Source organism: Dermochelys coriacea, chromosome 13 (assembly GCF_009764565.3).
Source record: "Dermochelys coriacea isolate rDerCor1 chromosome 13, rDerCor1.pri.v4, whole genome shotgun sequence".
Taxonomy (NCBI): Eukaryota; Metazoa; Chordata; order Testudines; family Dermochelyidae; genus Dermochelys; species Dermochelys coriacea.
The window spans coordinates 16,235,431-16,255,056 of NC_050080.1; the positions used below are offsets into that span (position 1 = coordinate 16,235,431).

A 19,626-nucleotide genomic window follows, 5' to 3' on the forward strand; every position below is an offset into this window, starting at 1 on the left:
GAGCTACATCTCACTTCATCGGATGCATTCGGTGGAAGTATTCGGTGGATGCATCTGATGAAGTGAGCTGTAGCTCACAAAAGCTTATGCTCAAATAAATTTGTTAGTCTCTAAGGTGCCACAAGTCCCCCTTTTCTTTTTATAGATACAAACTAACCCGGCTGCTACTCTGAGACCTGTAAAGGATTATTTTTAAAGGAGTTTGTGCCTGTTTTGCTTCTTTATGATGGATAATAAAATCCTGAAAGGAGTTCTTAAATTATTTTTTTTAACTTTAGAAATATTATGAATGTCAACTCCAGTCTTCCCAGGTTTTAACAGAGGACCTCTGGGATATTAATGGAGAGATCTTACACCCTAAAGGGCTGGCAGCCTCAGATCTTTAACAAGAGCTTTATTTATTTAAAATGTTAAACACTGGAGTTTAATAGGTCTTAGCACAACACACAATTCTATTGAAAGAAGTTTTAAAATCCAATATACTTTCTAATATTTTATGCTTTTTTCCTTTTCTGCATTTGTCTCAGCTTTGACTATACACATTGATCAAATTCATTTAACTTTTAAAAAAATATATAGTTGGTTTCACTTTCAGATTCTCAATGATGCAATATTTGGACACAAGAGGGCATTTACTGTTTTTTTTAAAAAGCAACTATCTCCATGGAATTTAATAAAAAGTCATGGAAACATTTCTATTGGCTTTAGATCTTATAGAGAACAGGGGATGTTGTGAAGGCCAAAAGTATAACTGGGTTCAAAAAAGAATTAGATATGTTCATGGAGGGTAGGTCCATCAATGGCTATTAGCCCTAACCCTCACAGTGCTAGAAGCTGGGCATGGATGGAAGAGAATGGATCGCTCAATAAATTGCCATGTTTTCATTCTCTCTGAAGCATCTGGCATTGGCGACTGCCGGAAGACAGGATACTGTACTAGATGGACCACTGGTCTGATCCAGAATGGCTATTCTTATGTTCTTAATTGTTTTACAATTAAGCTGAATCTGAACTGAAGTTTCCCTTTAAAAAGGTGAGTTTTGGTTTTTTAAAGTGAGAGTGATAAGGAATTGCATCATATGCAAATATTGTAGCCAATGGCTTTTTCTTTCCTTCAATGTATTTGCAAAACCACTTTTATCCTTGTTTCCACATGCTGAATGTGGTTTTGGTTGTGAGAGAAGGAATATATTTTGTATCAAAGCTCTAGCGGCTGTAGTGTGGTTTTGAATTCCCACAGTATTGCTCTGGCAGGCCAGATACTAATAGAATCACACGCTGGAGAGGGTTTTCAGTATTGCCAACCCCAAATATTCAAAAAGAATGAGTCAGGCCCCCCAGAATAATATTGGCTTAAAAACCTAAGATTTTAAAAAATAGTAAGTGTTGGCTTCTTTATATTTGCCTACTGAGGTTTGGGAACCTTTAGGGTAACAATTTCAAACTTTTCTCTACAACCATAAAGTCTCAAAACTTACAGCTTTCATTTAAAAAAAAAAAAAGTACTTCTCACATAATCACATGAATTCAGGAGCAAGGGCTTTTAGAAAGACATCAAATACCATGAGATCCTTGATAAAAAAGTGTGAGAGTTGGCAATACAGGTTTTGATGCACTGAAAGAAAGAGATGGTATTGATTCTTTATAACCAGAACTCTGATATTTTCTAAAATACAATTCTCCGGTCTCCTCTGGATGGTGGAAGAGCCCCATTCAGCCCAGGGCACAGGTGAAATCTTTAGATAAAAGGTATGAAATGTATCAAAAACCAGCCAGCTTCTCCCTTACAGCCCACACCCTATTTTTCTTCTGCAGAGTGTATGGACTTCACAAGAGAAGGCATTTCTTTTGCTTTGTAATTTCCGAGCGAGCTCTTTCAGTGTGACATCATATTTTGTCATCTGTCTGTTTTGTACAGCAATGTATATTTATAATTGATGTAAAACTGTTTACACGGTTGCCTGCAAGATATGTTCTATAAATTGCTAAATGGAGAATTACTGAAAATTATACATAATGGACAGTTTAAAGAAGCGGGGGGGAAAAAAAGGAATGGGAAACACAAAGAACTAAGAGTACTGCTCAGATAAGTGCTCAAAATTTTGGGAGTGTTTTAACACTTCCTGAAATAACGAGTAAAACTATTTCCTACATTGTGTGAGAGAGATATTGCACATACACACCCAGAGAACTTGATAGTAGAAGAAAAGAAAATGGAGCAAATGTAACTCCATTTTTAACATAGAGATTGGAGATACTATACTATATACTACACTATACTATACTATACTATACATACATACATACTATACATAACATTGGAGATACTATACTGCTATCCTCTCAGAAGAACCTGCACATATAGGACTGAAATTTAGAGTAACAAAAAGCTCTGGAGCTACAGAAGTTTGCAAGGAACAACTGATCTCTGCTTTAGCAATTCTGAAAATTCAATGGGATTCCAATACTCCATACAAATACTTAGGGTCACAAACAAATTGCTTCAGATTGTTTTTCTGAAGGTTCATAAAGCAAAACTAAAGAAGCAGCTTCTATATTCATCCTGCTTAGAGGGAAGGATTATAATAAATCCTGTAAAATAGTAACAAAAACTAGTATGCAGTCAAACACCTACTGCTCTTAACCATATGACCAGAGCTCTGTCCTTGTAGAGCTTTTCAGCTTATGGTGATAGAGATGCTTAACGGTTCAGCAGGGCCAAAGTGACACACCTGAAGAGTTCTTACATGCCATACAGGCAAGAACCCAGATTGCCCATACTTCCCACCTATAAAGAACTTGGATACAAATTCTTATCTCCCAGCTGTTACTCTTGTCCTCCAGCTCCAATCCAGAGGCAGGTCCCTGTTCCTGGAGAAGAAGGATAATCTTATGCTTAAGGCACTAGACTGGAACGCCAAAGACCTGGGTTCAATTTCCAGATGTGTCAGTGTATTCTTGGGAAAATTACTTAACCTCTCTATGCATCAGTTCCTAGCCTATGAAATAGGGAACGTGAGACCTCTCTATTCAACACTGATACTGAGAGGCTAAATTCATTAATATTTGTGAAGGGCTCAAATAATATGGTGATGGGGCCCATAAAATCCCTATAAAAAAGGAGAGGAATCTCTATCTCCCACTCTCCTACTACCTATACAGAAGCTCTGTTTTCTCACAATTACTAGCATCACCCCGGGCAAGTCCCTGCAGTGCAAGTTACATTGTAAAGTGCTGACAATAACATGCATGAAATTAAGAAGTTCTCTCACATTTCGGGGGGGGGGGGGCAGAATACGTCAGCAAGTCTCCACCCATTTCCTGCCTAGCCATGCCACCCTTCCTCTCCAACAACCCCCCACACGTTCCTAACATGAGGAGAGAACTGTATCAGTGCCCATTTCTACCACAGATTTTACACTTTGCTCAACAAGGCCCTGAATAGACAACTATGAAACTAACCATTCAATGCCCAAAATGCAGAACCACAGATGCAAAAGACCAACAACTTAACAAGTTGCCATGCAGCGAACGGTACCAGTCCTGGATGGGAGAACCTAAACTAATAGTATGCATGGAGGAACCAAAACTCTGTTTCTGCAGCTGCACCTTGCGATATAGTAACAAAGAACGAGAATGAGATTTTCCTTGCACTTTGCAGTGTGTATATTTAATTTAAAAAGCAGGGAAACAATAGGTGGAATGCACCATCTATTCCAGCCCAGAGAAAGAGGAAAAGCCTGATTTCATTTTAGAGAAATGTAGTCAGTGCAACCCCCTCTCTTTTTCTTCCTGGGTCAGAGTAAGTGTAGGCAGCCTGCCATTTCAGAACCAGCCAAACATGTTAAACCTGCCTGTGACACCCACCCACGTTGCAGGATCCCACCTTCGCTATCCTTGAAAGTCTCATCCCAGGATTCAGCCACTCAGGATGCTCCCCTCTTGCGCCTTAGCTGCTCTAAGATTCAAGTCTCACTCAGCGTGGGCATGGGGGCCAGAGGGAGGTGGTAATCCCAGATCATGCACATTTGTCATTTAGTGGCAACAGGCCCCCCAGCACAGAGAACTGCCAAATTTGCTGGGTCACTGCAAAGGGATCTTCCAGAATGAAGGAGAGCGAGTGATGAACCACTGGAAGGTGGGGGTGATACGAGAAGCTGCTAAAGTGCAAGAAGAGGGAAGTCGCAGTTTGGAGCCTTGGATTTCAGACAAGGGTCGAAATGGGAAAAAAAAGTGGTACTCTCTGAAATTCCCACTTGAGACACCAAAACAAGACTCAACTGACAGCACATCTTCATAGTAAAATGGTCCCTATTCTTTCCTGCATGCTTCAATCAAAGTGATTTATTTTATACAGACATGTCAATTACTGACATTAGGATTCAGAGTCAATAACCCATTGAAATAAACCGGGCGGTTCTCAAAGCTGCTGTTCCAAGCTGTCTGCAAACTCAAGCAGGTATCACTACATCAGTTACACTCACTTCATATTTTGAAAGTCTTTGCAACCACAAGAGAGCTAGTGACTTTTCATTTAGTGTATGCTTTCATTTTTTTTAAAAAGTGCCCAGATAAAAGAACAAGTTCATCATGACCCAGCCCAGTTCGACTTCTGGATGCAGAAAGAGAGAACCTCAGTATTTTCCCAGCTATGTATATTTTGCTGAATGTTCATGTTTCCCTACCACTAATATCATTATTATTATAGGTGGAGCTGATAGTGTCACCTTTAGTTAAGGTTGCCCAACACTTCCCATTATAAGAACCTGTTGCCAGTTGCTTATAACTTTACCAAATTTTAACCATTCGGACTGAAATTTTCCAGGCTGGTTATCTGCATCAGGCTGAAATTATTTTTTGTGTGGAAAATAATAGCAAAAATGGTTTGGCCATTTCAGCAAATGAAATCAAAGCAAAAGATGTTGCTTTGCCCATGTTAAAAAAAAATGCTTAGAACCATTGAGAATCTCTTGTGCCTCCATGCTTTGGAGAAGGGATTTGAAATTTGGCCGGGGGGTCATGCTGGTGTCAGGGATGTTCCTGTGAGAATCTGATCAAGTTATAATCCTCTGAACAATCACAGTTCAGTCGTTAGAGTTTGGCATGCTGTGTCCCCTGAGAGCCCCTGTGTGTTGACCGGACTGAGTACATGCCGTTCCCACAATGTGATTGGGCATGCTCCATCCCAACGTGGCAGGGGCTAAGCAGGACTTTCCCTGTTACTGCAGGTGCCAGGAGCTGCTGTGGCACTGAGCCCAGAAACTGAAAGCAGGCAGATTGTCCCTCTTGCGCTCTCAGTGCTGCCCTGGCTCACACACAGGCAGCATGGAGAAGGAGGAGGAAGCAGCCTTTCTGCTGAGGCTACAAACTGGACCACGAGGAGAGGTAGATGGAACAGATTAGGACAAGGAACCTGATGGAGGAAGACTGGGAGGGCAGGGGATCCTGGGACAGGCTGACAAGGAGACTGGATGCTGGAGGGAGGGGACTGGGATAGGGAGGGACTGAGAGCTTGCAGGGCATGGGAGGACAGATCAAATGAGGAGCCAGAGAGGATGGAGACTGGAACTAGCTGGGCAAGGAGACTGTGATACAGAGCAAGGGGAAGGAGACTGGGCGCTAGAGTGGTGGTTGGGGGGGGGCAGGAAGTGGGAATTGGATAATGAGCTGGGGGAGAAGGATGAAGACTGGGACTAGCTAGGGGAGGAGACTGGGATGAGGAGCTGGAGGGGGAAGAGGAAAAGAGAGGAGCAAGACAGCACTGGCACAGAGACAGGTTTGGAGGGGAGGAAAGAAGAGGGTGTCCACTACAGCATAATTCCTTCCAGAACCTGGAAAGGAAATCCAGTGTCCTGAGTCTCAACATTCCTCTGTTGTCAGTAAATATCATTGAAACCCACTGGCAAAGAGCATGTGCCTCATCCCCCTCTAGTGCTGGTTCACAGAGGATGACAAGTCTATGGAGAGGATGTAATTTCAACACAAGATGCTCACAGAGCATCTTTCATCCCAAGATGATGTACAGATTCTACAAACTATATAGGTGTGCGTGCTTGTGTGTGCGCGCACATACAGGGGAATAGTTCCATTCACCCCCCACCAAATATGGACATTTCTCAGATTTAACACAAAAGCTATTTAACTCACAGCAACACCAAATAACAGCTTAGAAAAGGACTTCTTAGTTACTCAATTTCACTACAAGAAATAATAATATTCTTCTCTTGCATTGGTTAGTTACAATCAATTATCCAGTGTAATGTTTACAACACTCCCCAGAAATATCAAACCTACTGTCTAGGCCATGCTGGTAGTGGGAGGGTGGAGGGAGGAGTATTTTTTACATTACTTTCCCCATGTGCTATAAATAGCTTTCAAACACTCACATTTTTAAAAGAAGGTATAGCTGCAGACTGAAGTAGTTTGCGAACAGCATGAGAGACAGTGTTTTGGTTCCCCTCGGCTTGAAGCACTTGTTCTTCTAGAAAAGAGACATGGCGTCCAACCATTTTAACAAATGCCTGTGGGGGCGGGACAGAAAAAAATCTAATGAGAATTACCAGCATCTGCACACTGGTTTTCAATACTATCCTGGCTACTGATCCAGAGTCAAATCAATGGCTTCAGGAAGATACCAGAATGCACTATTATTAATAGGAGTCGCAAACAGGATGCATTTTCAAACCTGGACTCTAATTTTCCACTATAACCAGTAAGATGAGTAATTACTCACGGGAGCAAATGATTTAGTGCCATTTTTTTCAATACACCTCAAATGCACAATTTTGCTCCTTGTTTGCACACAGACTAGATGAGCACTTGCACACTGGCTGAAAACCTGACCACAGACATCCAACTACACTATTTGCTTGCACCTGAAAACTGGGTGGCCAGAAGACTAAACTCATTTGCACTCATAACTGGTTGTGGGTAGAAAACAGCAGAAGCAAAATTATTATTAGTCTTAGTGACTAGACAGAGGTATCTGAACTTCTGGCCTATGACATCCTCCGATTTCTTGTTGAGCCCTGTTGTAAGAAGAGTTGGGCACTGGAGTGTTCTAGCTGAACAATCACCACGTTCAGATCCACAGAACAGTGACACGCCAAATCAATCACAAGCAGAGAAACAGAGTCTCCATCTTGCAAGGACGGCACGAGTCCTGCTAGACATCCTAGAATGCGAAGTCAGGACAGCCAGGTTAAAAATAGCTCCCACCAACTTTTTTTTTTTTTTTAAACCTGCAGCCAAGTGACATTCAAAGGTGTGAAATTCTTTTCTACCTTTGTAAACATCAAATAAAATAATACATCACTTCCCATACGATCCTTTCAGCTGAATGCCCCCCACTGGTCAGCACAAGCTTCAGACACACAGTGGAACTGGCTTTTGGAAAAAAACTGATCCATGTATCCAAATGATCACAACAGAGTGATCACTAAAACCCAGATTCCACTGTAATACTCTCCCATGTACACACAAATTGCTACAAGGCAGAGTGTATAGGACTGTCTTAACTGTGAGCGCTCTGCAGCAGGTACTTATATTATATTTCTACAGAACCCACTTTGTACTTTGCTGAATCAAGGCTCTGAAGAGTAGCTCTAGTCTGAAAATAAATCTTGTACAAATGACACCACCTTATTCAACAGATCGGTATCAGGCACAGGGAGAGTTATTTTGCTACTTTATACAGGGGCGGAGCTCAAAGCTTGAGAAATGCCCACCTGGAATTGATGCCACAAACATTTAGCTTCTTCCACTTCTCCGAGTCAGTTAAAAGTGATATTAAACATTATGTGATTTATCTTGTCATGTTTTAATTATATTCATCCCAGAGGCAACCTTGCCCTGAGCTGACACTGTAATTTTAATATACTGCTTACTAAATATGGTGAGGACATCAGAGTCATACTGGCTTCCCTCATTCAGGATACAGCAAACACTAAAACGCTGCGGAAGAGGGGAGCACAGAGATCTTTTACACAAGACTATTATCAACAAGCTGAAACTGATGGACATGAGACCTGATTTTTTTTTTTTTAAACAGTAAACACCGTGGCATAAATCTCCCTACAAGTCACCAAGACCCTGATCATTATGAATACCTTAAATCTAATACTAGGAACTGGTGAATCAGAAAAATAAATTATTCTTTAAGGCCCCAATCCCGCAAGCACTTACACAAGTGCTATATTTTAGGCAAGAGTCCCACTGTTTTAAAACAAACAAAAAACATACAGCCTAAGGGAACAAAATTAGTTGCAAATATGTGAGCACTCCACACAAATCCAGAGAAAGGGCAATCTCAGAAGCACATTCCCCCTTCCCCCCCCCACAGGAATGCAAATCTCAATGTAACAAACCTCTAATTTATCAACTTTGGCATAGATGTTGTTCATTTCTACCACCTTGGCTTTAATGAGCGGAATGGTCTCGTCCAGGATCTGGGATGTATCGCTTCTAATCTGCACAGAAAACAAAGCATCATCGTGATAAATACACAGCACTTCAACAGCAACTTTCACCTGACCATTTCAAAGAACAAGCATTAGTAGGACAAAACATAATGGGCTTAATCTGCAGCAAGGGAGATTTAGGTTAGATATTAGGAAAAACTTTCTACCTCTAAGGGTAGTTAAGTTTTGGAATAGGCTTCCAAGGGAGGTTTTTAAGAATAGGTTGGACAAACACCTGTCAGGGATAGTCTAGGACTCTAGGTTTATTTGGTCCTGGTTCTCCGCAGGGTGCTGGGCTTGATGACCTACTGGCGTTCCTTCCAGCCCAACATTTCTATGATTCTGTGATTAATTAGACAAATTATAAAACACCCCATTGAAACAGCTAGTGTTCTACCCAGGATACAAATGAGGAAACTGAAGTTGTATGACTTTCCTAAGTCGTTCAGGGAGTCAGTGGAAGAGCCAGGAGTAGAACCCATGATCTTGAGTGCAAGCCCTTGCCTCCTCCCAGTCTAACCACTAGACCCAAACTACTTCCCCACAAATCTTTTCTCAAAAGAGCTTTTCATTTTCCGTTCAGCAGTTCTATTGTCAATACAGCTAACAATGGTTAAAAATGTATTTATTTTCCTTCCATCCCCTGACTTTGATTTGATCAGAGAAAGTTGATTCATATTGGAAGGAATACAATTTCAAATAGTTTTTGATAAGGATAGCCTGTAGTTTAGCCTACAGCTATCAGCCCTGATAGCTGATGGGGGGGGGGGGAAAGAAAAGGGTTGATTTTTAGAGCTTGTCTACAATTAAAACGCCGTGCCATTGCATTGCTTCAGTGCAGACACTACCTACGCCGACAGGAGGAGTTCTCCAATTGGTGTAGGTAATCCACCTCCCTGAGAGGCGGTAGGTCTTCCATTGACCTAGCGCTGTGTACACAGGGAGTTAGGTCAGTTTACCTACACTGCTCAGGGGGGTGGATTTGTCACACCCGACAAACGTAAACTGACCTAATTTTCTAGTGTAGACCATGCCTTAGCTGTCACCAAATCCAATAAGAAAGGCAGAGACAGTTTACACTTAACTAACATTGTTCGATTTGTGCTGTAGACAGGCACAAAGCACAGAAATGTAGGAACTGTCATCCTGAATCAGACCTGTGGTCCATCTAGTACGGACTTTTGTCTGTAACAGTGAGCTATATCTAGGGTTACCAGATAGCAACTGCGAAAAAACGGGACGGGGGTAGGGTGTAATAGGCACCTATATAAGAAAAAGTCCCAAAAATCGGGACCGTCCCTTTAAAAACGGGACATGTGGTCACCCTAGCTGTATCAGATGTTTTAAAGAAGTGAGAATATCCATCATGCACAATGATGACAATCTGCACAGAGGAAGTTCCTTCCTAACTCCTGTCAAGTTAGTGGTAATTTGTGTCCTGAAGCAGGAGGGTTTATACCCCTTACATACATTTTTATCTTATCTAATGGGAACTGTGGGTGTTTGTATTAATATTATTTGTATTACTGTAGGGCCGAGGAGACTCAGCCAGAGATCAGGACCCCATTGTGTTAGGTGCTGTACAAACACAAGAGATAGACCTGGTTACAAAGACCTTACTGTCTAAGTATGAAAGATAAGAGACAGCAACTGGATACAGAGAGATGGGGAGTACAAGAAAACAACGCTGTATTGGCCATCATGATCAACAGTGATATCAGCACATCAGCGGCCTAACCATTTTCAAGTTTTTTGGAGACATCATCTATTTAAATGTCTGATCCTTATTTGGAGTTCTGTAAAGCATGAAGTTAGTGGTATATAAACAGCCTTAAGCGATTAGCTTAGTGAGAAGTAGTCAGATACCATACCTGTCCTCCAATTTTGGGCCCGCAAGCAGAACAGAGAATACAAAATAAAGTGAGGGATAAGGAAGGAATTGAGAAACAGCTATTCCTCCTGCTCTCCACTTCTAAGATCTAATGTACGATGAATTCTGACTAGTATATTAGAACATGAATCTGCAAAATTGTACACTGTGCCAAATCACTTATATTATTATGCAGATTAGGAACCTGACCCTGCATCCTTACTCAGGCAGAGCCCCCCGCACCTCAAACTGTCATCAGTGAGAGTTTTGCCTAAGTAAGGACTGCTGGATTGAGCCAGTAGAGTGTGGAGGTTTGTATAGGCAGCAGCATAGTCTTAAAAGTATGATGCTTATTTCATTTTAAAGTATCCGAGCAAATCTGCCCCTCTCTGTGTGCTAATGGGTTCTGCCATAAAAAAGATTGCAGGCACTTCCAGAAAGGCCGCACACTAGCAGTGAAGAGGCTGTAATTAGTGCTTCTCTGCTTCTGCTGACTTCTCCCCTCCTAAATTATTAACAATGGAAGCATCAAAGGTAGCAGCAAAGGAACCAAAAAATGAGGGGCCCAACACAACAAGCGACACCCCAAACAACTGCTGCAAAGCCATTCATTCAAAAGGAAACAGTGCTGTGGAAGAGGGCTCTTGATGGGACTCTCCCCAAGCGGCTTTAACTTCTGTCCAGCAAAGAAGTGGCTTCTTTTAAGTGAATATGAGCGTTAAAGAAATTCCAGTTCACTTCAGGCCTTAATTTAACAAAAACAAAACAGCAAAGCACCCAAGCAAACAATGAGATTAGATAAATGGCACACAGTAGCAACACATGAACCAAAGGAACAAAGAGGGCGTCTGGGCCTACTTATATAAGGAATCTTGTTGGGCCTAAGTGGGATGGAGCAGAGGAGGGTTTACAATAATCTGTGGGCTGCCATGGCTCTGCCAAGAATTATAATTGCCTCACTCTGAGAGCTCAGGGAAGCCTTCCCCAGAGGCATTTTCTGGCAGACGTTTTGTCCCAGTGGCTGAGGATTTTTTCCTCCCCCAGGCCCTTTTCAGACCACTGGCAAACAAGGTTTTATTGGAACTGACTAGACTGGAATTGGGGTCTTTCAGCTGAGGTGAAAAGGGAATGAAGTTGTGCTGGCTGACCCTGCAGGGGTTTGCTGTGCATTTTGAGATTTCCCCTTTTCCTTGAGAACCCAATTTAAAACAGGAAAGGAACTTACACAGTGCTTTCTGAGGTGATGGATACTGGAAAAACTTTTAAGTGTAACTATTTTGGTGAAGGGTGTGATTTAACAAAATAGTTATACTGGCACAACTTGTAACGTGGACAAATTAAAATCAAGACGTTTCCTTGCATGGATAAACACTTGTGCGTGCGATGGGTCTTACCATTTGGTCTGGTATGATGGTATGCATCCACCATGCATCCATATGTACACATTTGAATAAGAACAACATATTGTGCACATTATATCTGACAGAAAGCCAGCTCAGAAGTGAGATCCCCTCAAAAGGGAACCAGATTCTCTCATTTCCCTCTTTAGAAGAAAGTATTTCTGTTAAACAAAAATACAAAATGAGACAGTTAATACAGAGGAGTCTGGGAATCGTTTGGTTAGTGCCCTTTAGGCCAGGGGCAGATAGAACACTCTGCTACACAATATTTACAAAACACTGATTGGTGACAAGTTTGGGGCAAGTCATTTAATTTGCTTGACCCTCATATTATCCAAGATAAGGCAGCAAACTGTGCTTTCCAATATTGGTTAAAAAGGAGCTAGGGAGAAACCACTCAGAGCACCTACCATTAGATAACTACAATACATACAAACACAGTTTGGGGAGGCCAAAACAACTAAGAAGTTATTCAGACCATGTACAGTGAGGGTAAAAATTATCACTACAGCAAGGTCAAAGCAGCCATGGAATAAAATCTAAATAGTCTTTGAGGGCAAAAACAAACCACTAGTACAAGATGCAGGAGAGCAAATTTTCCAGCAAGCAGTCAGTGATGAAAGGAAATGATATGCAAATATGATTCAAGAAGAGTCATTCTGCAGCAGTCTGCAGAACCACAGCGACAGAAGAGTTCAAGAGGAGTCAGCCCATAACAAAGAAGGGAAGTACTTCTCTTGCTATAGTAACCTTTTTCCAACCAGAGAAAGCATGAGTGGTCTGGAAATTCCACACGATAAAACAAGATTAATTTCCTCTTCATGCAATTTGTTATACTTTACCTTATTGAAGATTAAACTGGGTGCTCAGCACAAGTACCAGAACACAATGGTCCCTGGGAAAAATCTGCATTCCCATTATTGAGCTGTGCTATATTAATTTGGAAGATTAAATCGTTTTGAGCTTTGTTTAACAACGATTCGAGTCAGCAAGACTAATCTCAGGGAGGGAAGAGTCTGAGAGCAAAAGCATAACATAAAGAGTAAACCGAGTAATAACGGAGACCTAAAACACAAGCCAGAAATGGCATGCAAGCTCCAAGTAGGACAGATATCCAGATACAGCAAAACCTAATGCTGCACATAAAATGGCATCCTTGAAGGGAAGAGCCTTATGTATCAAAGTCAAAGCCTTAGAACCAAAACATGCAGCAGAGTTCTAGCAGCATCAGTTAAATAAGAACTGTGCCAACGGCAGAACCTTAGAACCAAAGCACACACTGGAGTTTAAATTATGCCAATTAAACATGGATAGATTTTTGATATATTAATATTTTTAAACAAATTTAGAGCTAATAAATGAAGTGATATTCAACACAACAGAGTCCATGTATGTGGCTAGAACAATAACTGGAAGTCAAAGGTTATGTCCAAAATCTGGTAATCCCAGAGATGTATTTATTTGAAATTAGAAGATATATCTCTAGGTTCCCGTCCTTTGCTCTGGGCACCAAACCCATGGGTTAAAACACACAAAAGGGACTGTCCATAAACATAGCCACCCCAACCCTCAGTTTACGTTCTCCCAAATTGCTGGAAAAAACAGAGAGCAAAGGTGGGCTTGGAAGTGTGCCTCAAAGGTTAGCAAATGCAGGTTTGGAAAGATCAATGAGGGGAGTGAGTTCTGAAAGAAGTTGCCCCCGCCCTAAGAAAAACACAAGAAGAATGGATTTCCTTTCTTTTAGATCAAGGACATTCCAGCCTGACAGCCTCTGCCAATTTCAAATGTGGCAGTAGGTCGTGGGGGGGAAGGGGGAGCCGGAATCTATCACATAACTAGGTTCCAAAACATCTAGGTTTTATAGGTTAAAAACCAACACCATGCCAGCAAGATTCTAGCTGGAATTCAAGCCTACCTCAAATTCATGCCTAGAGTCTTTGAATCACACACTTAATTTGCATGCAGAGTTACCACTGCTGTGCTGCTAAACCAGGTAATTGTGTGCAGCTATGCACAATTAGCCAATTGCACACGATCTCACAAAATTTTGGGTAACGTGATGGTAATGGCATGAGCACTTTAGACACAAATTGTGAGTGCACAGTTGTGTGCCTAATATGCTCATTAAAAAACAAATTCATCACAATTCAACAATGAAAACACAATTGAAATGGCAAAATAAGATTTCTGTCTTATCCATCTTTAGTTATAACATTTTAGCACATGTTTTATTGGGGTGTCATTTATTGAAAAACAGAAGCCAAGATCCTCAGAGATTACACACAATAAACAAAACATCTTACCTCAACTGAAAACATATTATAGAACTCTTGATATTAGCTAGATGGATCTGGTATACAGTTAGACGAACACACCTAAAGAAAATGTTTGCTGTGGACTGTAATGCAATACTGAACCAATGCACACAATGAGAAAGACAAAAGAATTGCTGATGGGAGTCTGCATCCTTAGAAATGGGTCGGGTGGAGAACAAAGTCAAATTAAATTTGAACAAAACGCAAAGCTGTCTGCAAGAAGAGCCCTGTGAAGAACTCAGGATTTGCACCCAATGAGGGACAAAACTACCTTCAGTAGCACATAAGCTAAGACAGCACTGAAATCTCCTCTAAGCCTAAGCCTGATCCAAAAATCTTCAAGTGCATCATGCCATTCAAGATTTATTCACTTTATTTTTTAATATAAAACACTTTATGTGGCAATTGTCATGTACGAAGGGTTAAACAGAGCTGTCTAAAGCAGTGATGCTCAGATCTCAGTGGTTCAGCAGCCAAATTAGCAATCATCACTACCCAAAAGAGGCACGGTCGTGTGAATTCGTTTCATTTACCTTTTTTATATATACTTACATATATTATTCTCACAGCAAAACGACTGACCAAGTGTTCTACCATTGGTTAATAACATAGTAAAAGCATCCTGATTGGTTAATAGTTTAGACTGGTTAATAATTATATCACGCAGTGTTTTAATATCATGTGCTGCAGAGCTGCAGGAGACACACTGAAGAGCCACTTGTAGCTCCCGAGCCTCAGTCTGAGTATCACTGGTCTAAAAAGACAAGTGGGTGCAATGAAATAGAGAAAAAATACAGCTATAATATCTCACATCCCTTTTGGGGTATTCTGCTTTCAGAGCCTCCCATGTGCTGACATCTCAGTGTCCGTACTTTATTTCTAGGAAAGATTATCCAGCTCTGGAGGACCGTAATAGATATTCTACTTGATGGGAAATATCCCATTACAAGAGATTACACCAGCGGAGATGTCCAGGTGTCCATGCATTCCCTTCAAGGATTAGAAATCAGAGCAAAGTTGTGAATTTTCACGTCTGACTAAGCTAGTAGGCAGTGGGGCAGAGGGGTTGTTTTTAAGAGGAGAGAAGAGCAGCAAGTATAAAGACCCCAGCAATGCGAAGAAGAAAATGGAGAATAGAATTAGATTATTTATAGGATATCAACATTTCACTAATTCAAATCTGGACCAGCTCAGAACTTGTTAATTATACTTGGCTAGTTGTGAAATTAGTGGCTTTTGTGAAATTAATTTGCTGGGTCCAAGTCCATGTGCTACATTTGAAAAAACAGCTCCATAATTGGCACCCATGCTGGCAGTCTCCGAGGGAGGCCAAAGACTGTCTAACCCTCCACCCCGATGTGTTCAAGGCACAGCTGAAGAACAATGAAGTGTGCATTTCTCAACTGCAGCCACCAGCAGATTTTTTTTGCTGCCACGACAGCCTCCAAAGCATGGGTGGAGATTTGTTGGGGGGGAGGGCGGCAAAGCGGCGGCCTTTCCCTGCAGCACCCAGCTGTTGCTCCTAAAGAGCTGTTACCAAGGACAGTGAGATGTGCTGCATTGGTGTTTGTGCTGGCGCTGCCAGCAGGGATCGGTGCCCTGTACCACACAGCCTCCTCAGGGGCTCCAGGTAGCACCTCTGGAGACACGTGGGGCTAGTGTGCACAGCGCCGGAGGCAGCTGTGGTGTTTGGTTGTTGGGATGCTCCCCGGGGCAGCTCTCCCGCTCCTGCTTGGCCAGGGCACCGAGAGCCTGGGACTCCACAGGTGTCCGGTGAGTTCCCGACCCACCATCCCTGAGGCAGATACTCGCTGAAGGGCCACAGGAGGCAAGGACAGAGAGACTGGCCACACTCTCAGGCCACCAAAAATGTTGTTGTGAGAACGCTGTTCTGCCCATGTTATCTGCTCTACAGATAAATAGAAGAGTTCAGTTTTCTTGGTTAAAGTACTATACCTCCCAAGGGTCACCATCTGTGGTCCGAAGATGCAAGCTCTCATACACTACGTCTTTCTATGGCTGGATCCATGCCTCTTACTATTTTACTATTAGAACCTGTGTGTCAAGAGCACTTACTGGTGAAGACAAGTAGCATGCTCAAAGCAGAAAAAAAAATTACCCTTATGTAAATGCTTTACGGAACACCTGATTGAAACGCACAAAAAATTCCCCTTGCCTCTTGTTGGCATGTCAAAAGGCCAAATTATTGTTAAATACAAAAGTTGGAGTCAATCCAAAGATTACATATCAGATTCTCAGACACCGTTCAATGTGCAGTTGCAAGGAACCTGTCACTGCAGATACTGCATTGCAAGGCAAAAAATCAGCACACAAAGTGCAGCTCTTTGATATTCCCAGATAAGGTCAATCATCTGTATACAAGCTAATTATTCATAGCCTGCAGGTTGTGGAAGAATGTTTTCATGAGTAAAGCAAAGATGAAACATGGTAACTAGGTTAGTGTTTGCTGTAGAGGAGGTTGGAAAGACAGAAAGTCTCATGGTAGCTCTGAAAGCTCACAGACCCCTCACCTGAGCAAGCTATGATTTCCTACAGGATGCAGCCAACAGCATAAGGTATGCTCCTGACCAACAGGCAGAAGGACTCAATGTTCACAGAAGCTTTAATGAAAATCCCCCACAGGACAAATCCAGATAAGAGATGGACTATTTCTTTGATTGTCCTTCATTTCATTTGATATAAAACCACCAGCAGTGCAGAGTCACCAATTCTAATCACTTGGCTTGAGTAGCTCCTGGCATAGAATTGAAACAGTCCTCATCTTACAAGAGACCTCAACTGGCTTTTTGGTCCTGGAACCTGAGTGACTTCTCTCAGCGGTCAGAATACTGAATACTACATTTTGGACAGTCTATAAATGCCATATTAGAGCATCTTAAACTTATACATATATGCCAAAATACTCAGACCTCTGAGTTTCATAAGCTGCTTTATAGCTTTTTTTTGACAAAAGCAGAATGGAAACAGGACTGCGTGAATGCACATTAATGCTGAACTGTACTTTCAAGATGTTTCTCCTCTGAACTCCTCAGAAACCCGGGAAGACCTCTCTCTGTTTATCAACATGCCAAGTCACTTCTTCTGAAAGTAATGATACTTTCTCTCCATGATAAATTGCAATGCCCCGACATAGCTACACTCAGTGTTGAGTGGGAGCAGGAAAAGGAGTGGCAACTGGATACAGTGCTCCAGTATCCAGTTCACAGAAAGCTTCTGAAAATTCTCATTACTGAAGTTTTGCAGTGGGCATTCTCCTCAAGAAGCCTGCTGCCAGGACTGGTCATCCAACTGTGAAAGCAAAGGACCAAATGGTTTGGAGACAGAATTACCCTCTTGCCCTTAGAAATGATATTCCTTCCAGGACAATAGAGAGACTCATGGGCAGGGAAGCATAAGGAAGTTCACATGCCTGCCTGTTGATATCTGTTCAGGGGGGGCATTGATCAGTGTTCACATTGAACTCCGCATGAGTACCCAGCCTGGGCTGGGGAAACTAGTAATCCAACCAACGAACCAAATTCGGGGATGAATCCTGGTTACGTGCCACCTGAGGCATGTTGTACATATGCTAAGAAGAAGTGGATAGCAGAGGACTCACTCTGCAGGGCTGTCAGTCAAACCATTCACTTGCACTTTAAGAAAATATAAAAATGGGGAATATCTGCTTTGCAACTGCCCAAGCAAGTTTGACCTTCTAATTCTCCCCCCTCTCCTATAGCTCTCCTCATTATCACAGGAGAACTTGGATGGTAAGGACTTTTTCCTGCCCCTTTCCATTTATGCTGCATAATTCCCAAGAATCACATAGAGAAGCAGTTCCCCAAGCTATGGTTCATGGAGAATTTGTTGGATGGTCAGATGGTACTGGCTCTCCTCCTGCTTTCCAGCCGCTACATATCTTTACCAAGATTGTTAAAGGTACATTTAACACTTACTCAATATCGCTTTCCCACGTAAACAACTGATGTAATTGCCACAGGGATGTATACAGTAGTGCGAGTGGGGAGGAGGAATATGTGTGGCTGCTAACAGACGGGGAGATGGTGTGCATATTAGGGAATAGGAAGGAAGACAATCCCTCTATTCAGACATGGTCCACACTATGAAACTGTAAGAGAACCCCTGAAATAGTGTCCTACCCTCCAATGTGTAAGGAAGACGCACGCTGCAGCTTTGGATTGCCCTAACCAGTTAGAACTCTTCCACGTTAAGGGGAGGAAGGAAGAGGTAAAGTTGTCTGAAAAATGACATTGTTTTCTTTATCGTGAACACCACCTCTAATTAGCCTGCATGCAGCTGGATCTCTCTGCATAGGAGACCACAGAGCAGCAAAGCAATATCCTTCCTTGGTCCAACTGTATCTCATCCACTCTCCTGCTGTTCTCAAGTTCATCACAAATGATTAGGGAATGACAATCACTGGGGAGCTTGTATGGTACAACTGCTGCTCATCACACAAGCATAATCACCCGTGTTACCTTGCACTCCCCCATTTTGTCTGTTGCACCCAACCTTGTTGTCTCTCACCTTACACGTGGACAGCAAGCTCTTTGGAGTAGGGATTGGTTTTGTTATGTCTGTACAGCACCTAGCATAAAAAGGCTCTAATTCCTGACCAGAGCCTCTAGCTGCTACCACAATGCAAAAAGTAATAATATTAAATAAATGATGCCAATGATGCCCACATGAGCCAGCCTGGTACCACCCCCTGGAAGTGATCCAAATATTGAGACACTACTAGAGCATGGAGTCTGAAGAATTTTCCATAAAACTCCTCTTAAATAAAGGGAAGCTTCCCAAGAGAAATAAAGTCTTCTAAAAAAAAAAACCCATTCAATTCTATCTCTGGTATGTCATTAGGGTTTATTTTACTATATCTAGAGGGGAAAATAGAGCATGATATTAACCAAGCTGGGGAAAGGACTAAAAAAAAAAGAAGAAGCAAAAAGTAAAAGTTACGCGTGTTGCGCTTTCACGTGTACAAAGAACAGCAGATCAGGAGATCTCCTAGATGCCTGTACAGTGAACTGTATGGAGCTTGTGAAAGTTAAATATAGTGCTCCATTCTAGGGTCTTAAATATTAGTGCACGAGACTGCCACCTTGTGGCTCAACCGTCACTGCTTTGTGTAATAAAACCATCTCAGGGGAGGGAAGAGTTATCAAGATGGCTGCCTCAGGAAATACTTGTGTGTGGTTTTTTTCCCCTCCCCACTGCTGACTGCTGCCCTGTTTGAACTGCTTGGTTTCAAATCACTACCAACATGGCCTCCTCAGAAACCTACTGGAGAGAGCTGATAATAGTGTCAGTAGGGATGAATCAGAGTTATAAGCTAAGCACGTACCACATCAGTCATGCCACAGAACTCATCCAGCCGTATTAACATCTCTTCTATGGTTTCTTCTACTTCTTTTACCTGAAAAACAAATATATTATATGTACATACGTATGTATTTAGTTGCTTCTGTGAATTAAAGGCAGCGCAGCCTTCTCAGAATGAACAACATCGTGAGCCAAATCCTGTTTTGATCAAAAGTATGTTTATTTGTCAAAAGCTAAGT

General features: G+C 41.9%; 1 protein-coding gene across 1 annotated transcript in view; it reads right to left on the minus strand.

The window, feature by feature from the left end:
* Positions 1 to 19,626, minus strand: part of BCAS4 (breast carcinoma amplified sequence 4) — a 64,128-nt gene that overhangs the window by 33,344 nt on the left and 11,158 nt on the right. The window contains exons 2-4 of the mRNA XM_038369081.2: positions 19,410 to 19,481; positions 8,367 to 8,468; positions 6,387 to 6,521 (exon numbers count right to left, since the gene is read on the minus strand). Of these exons, the coding sequence (XP_038225009.1) occupies positions 6,387 to 6,521; positions 8,367 to 8,468; positions 19,410 to 19,481 (309 nt within the window). The remainder of the gene's footprint in view (positions 1 to 6,386; positions 6,522 to 8,366; positions 8,469 to 19,409; positions 19,482 to 19,626) is intronic.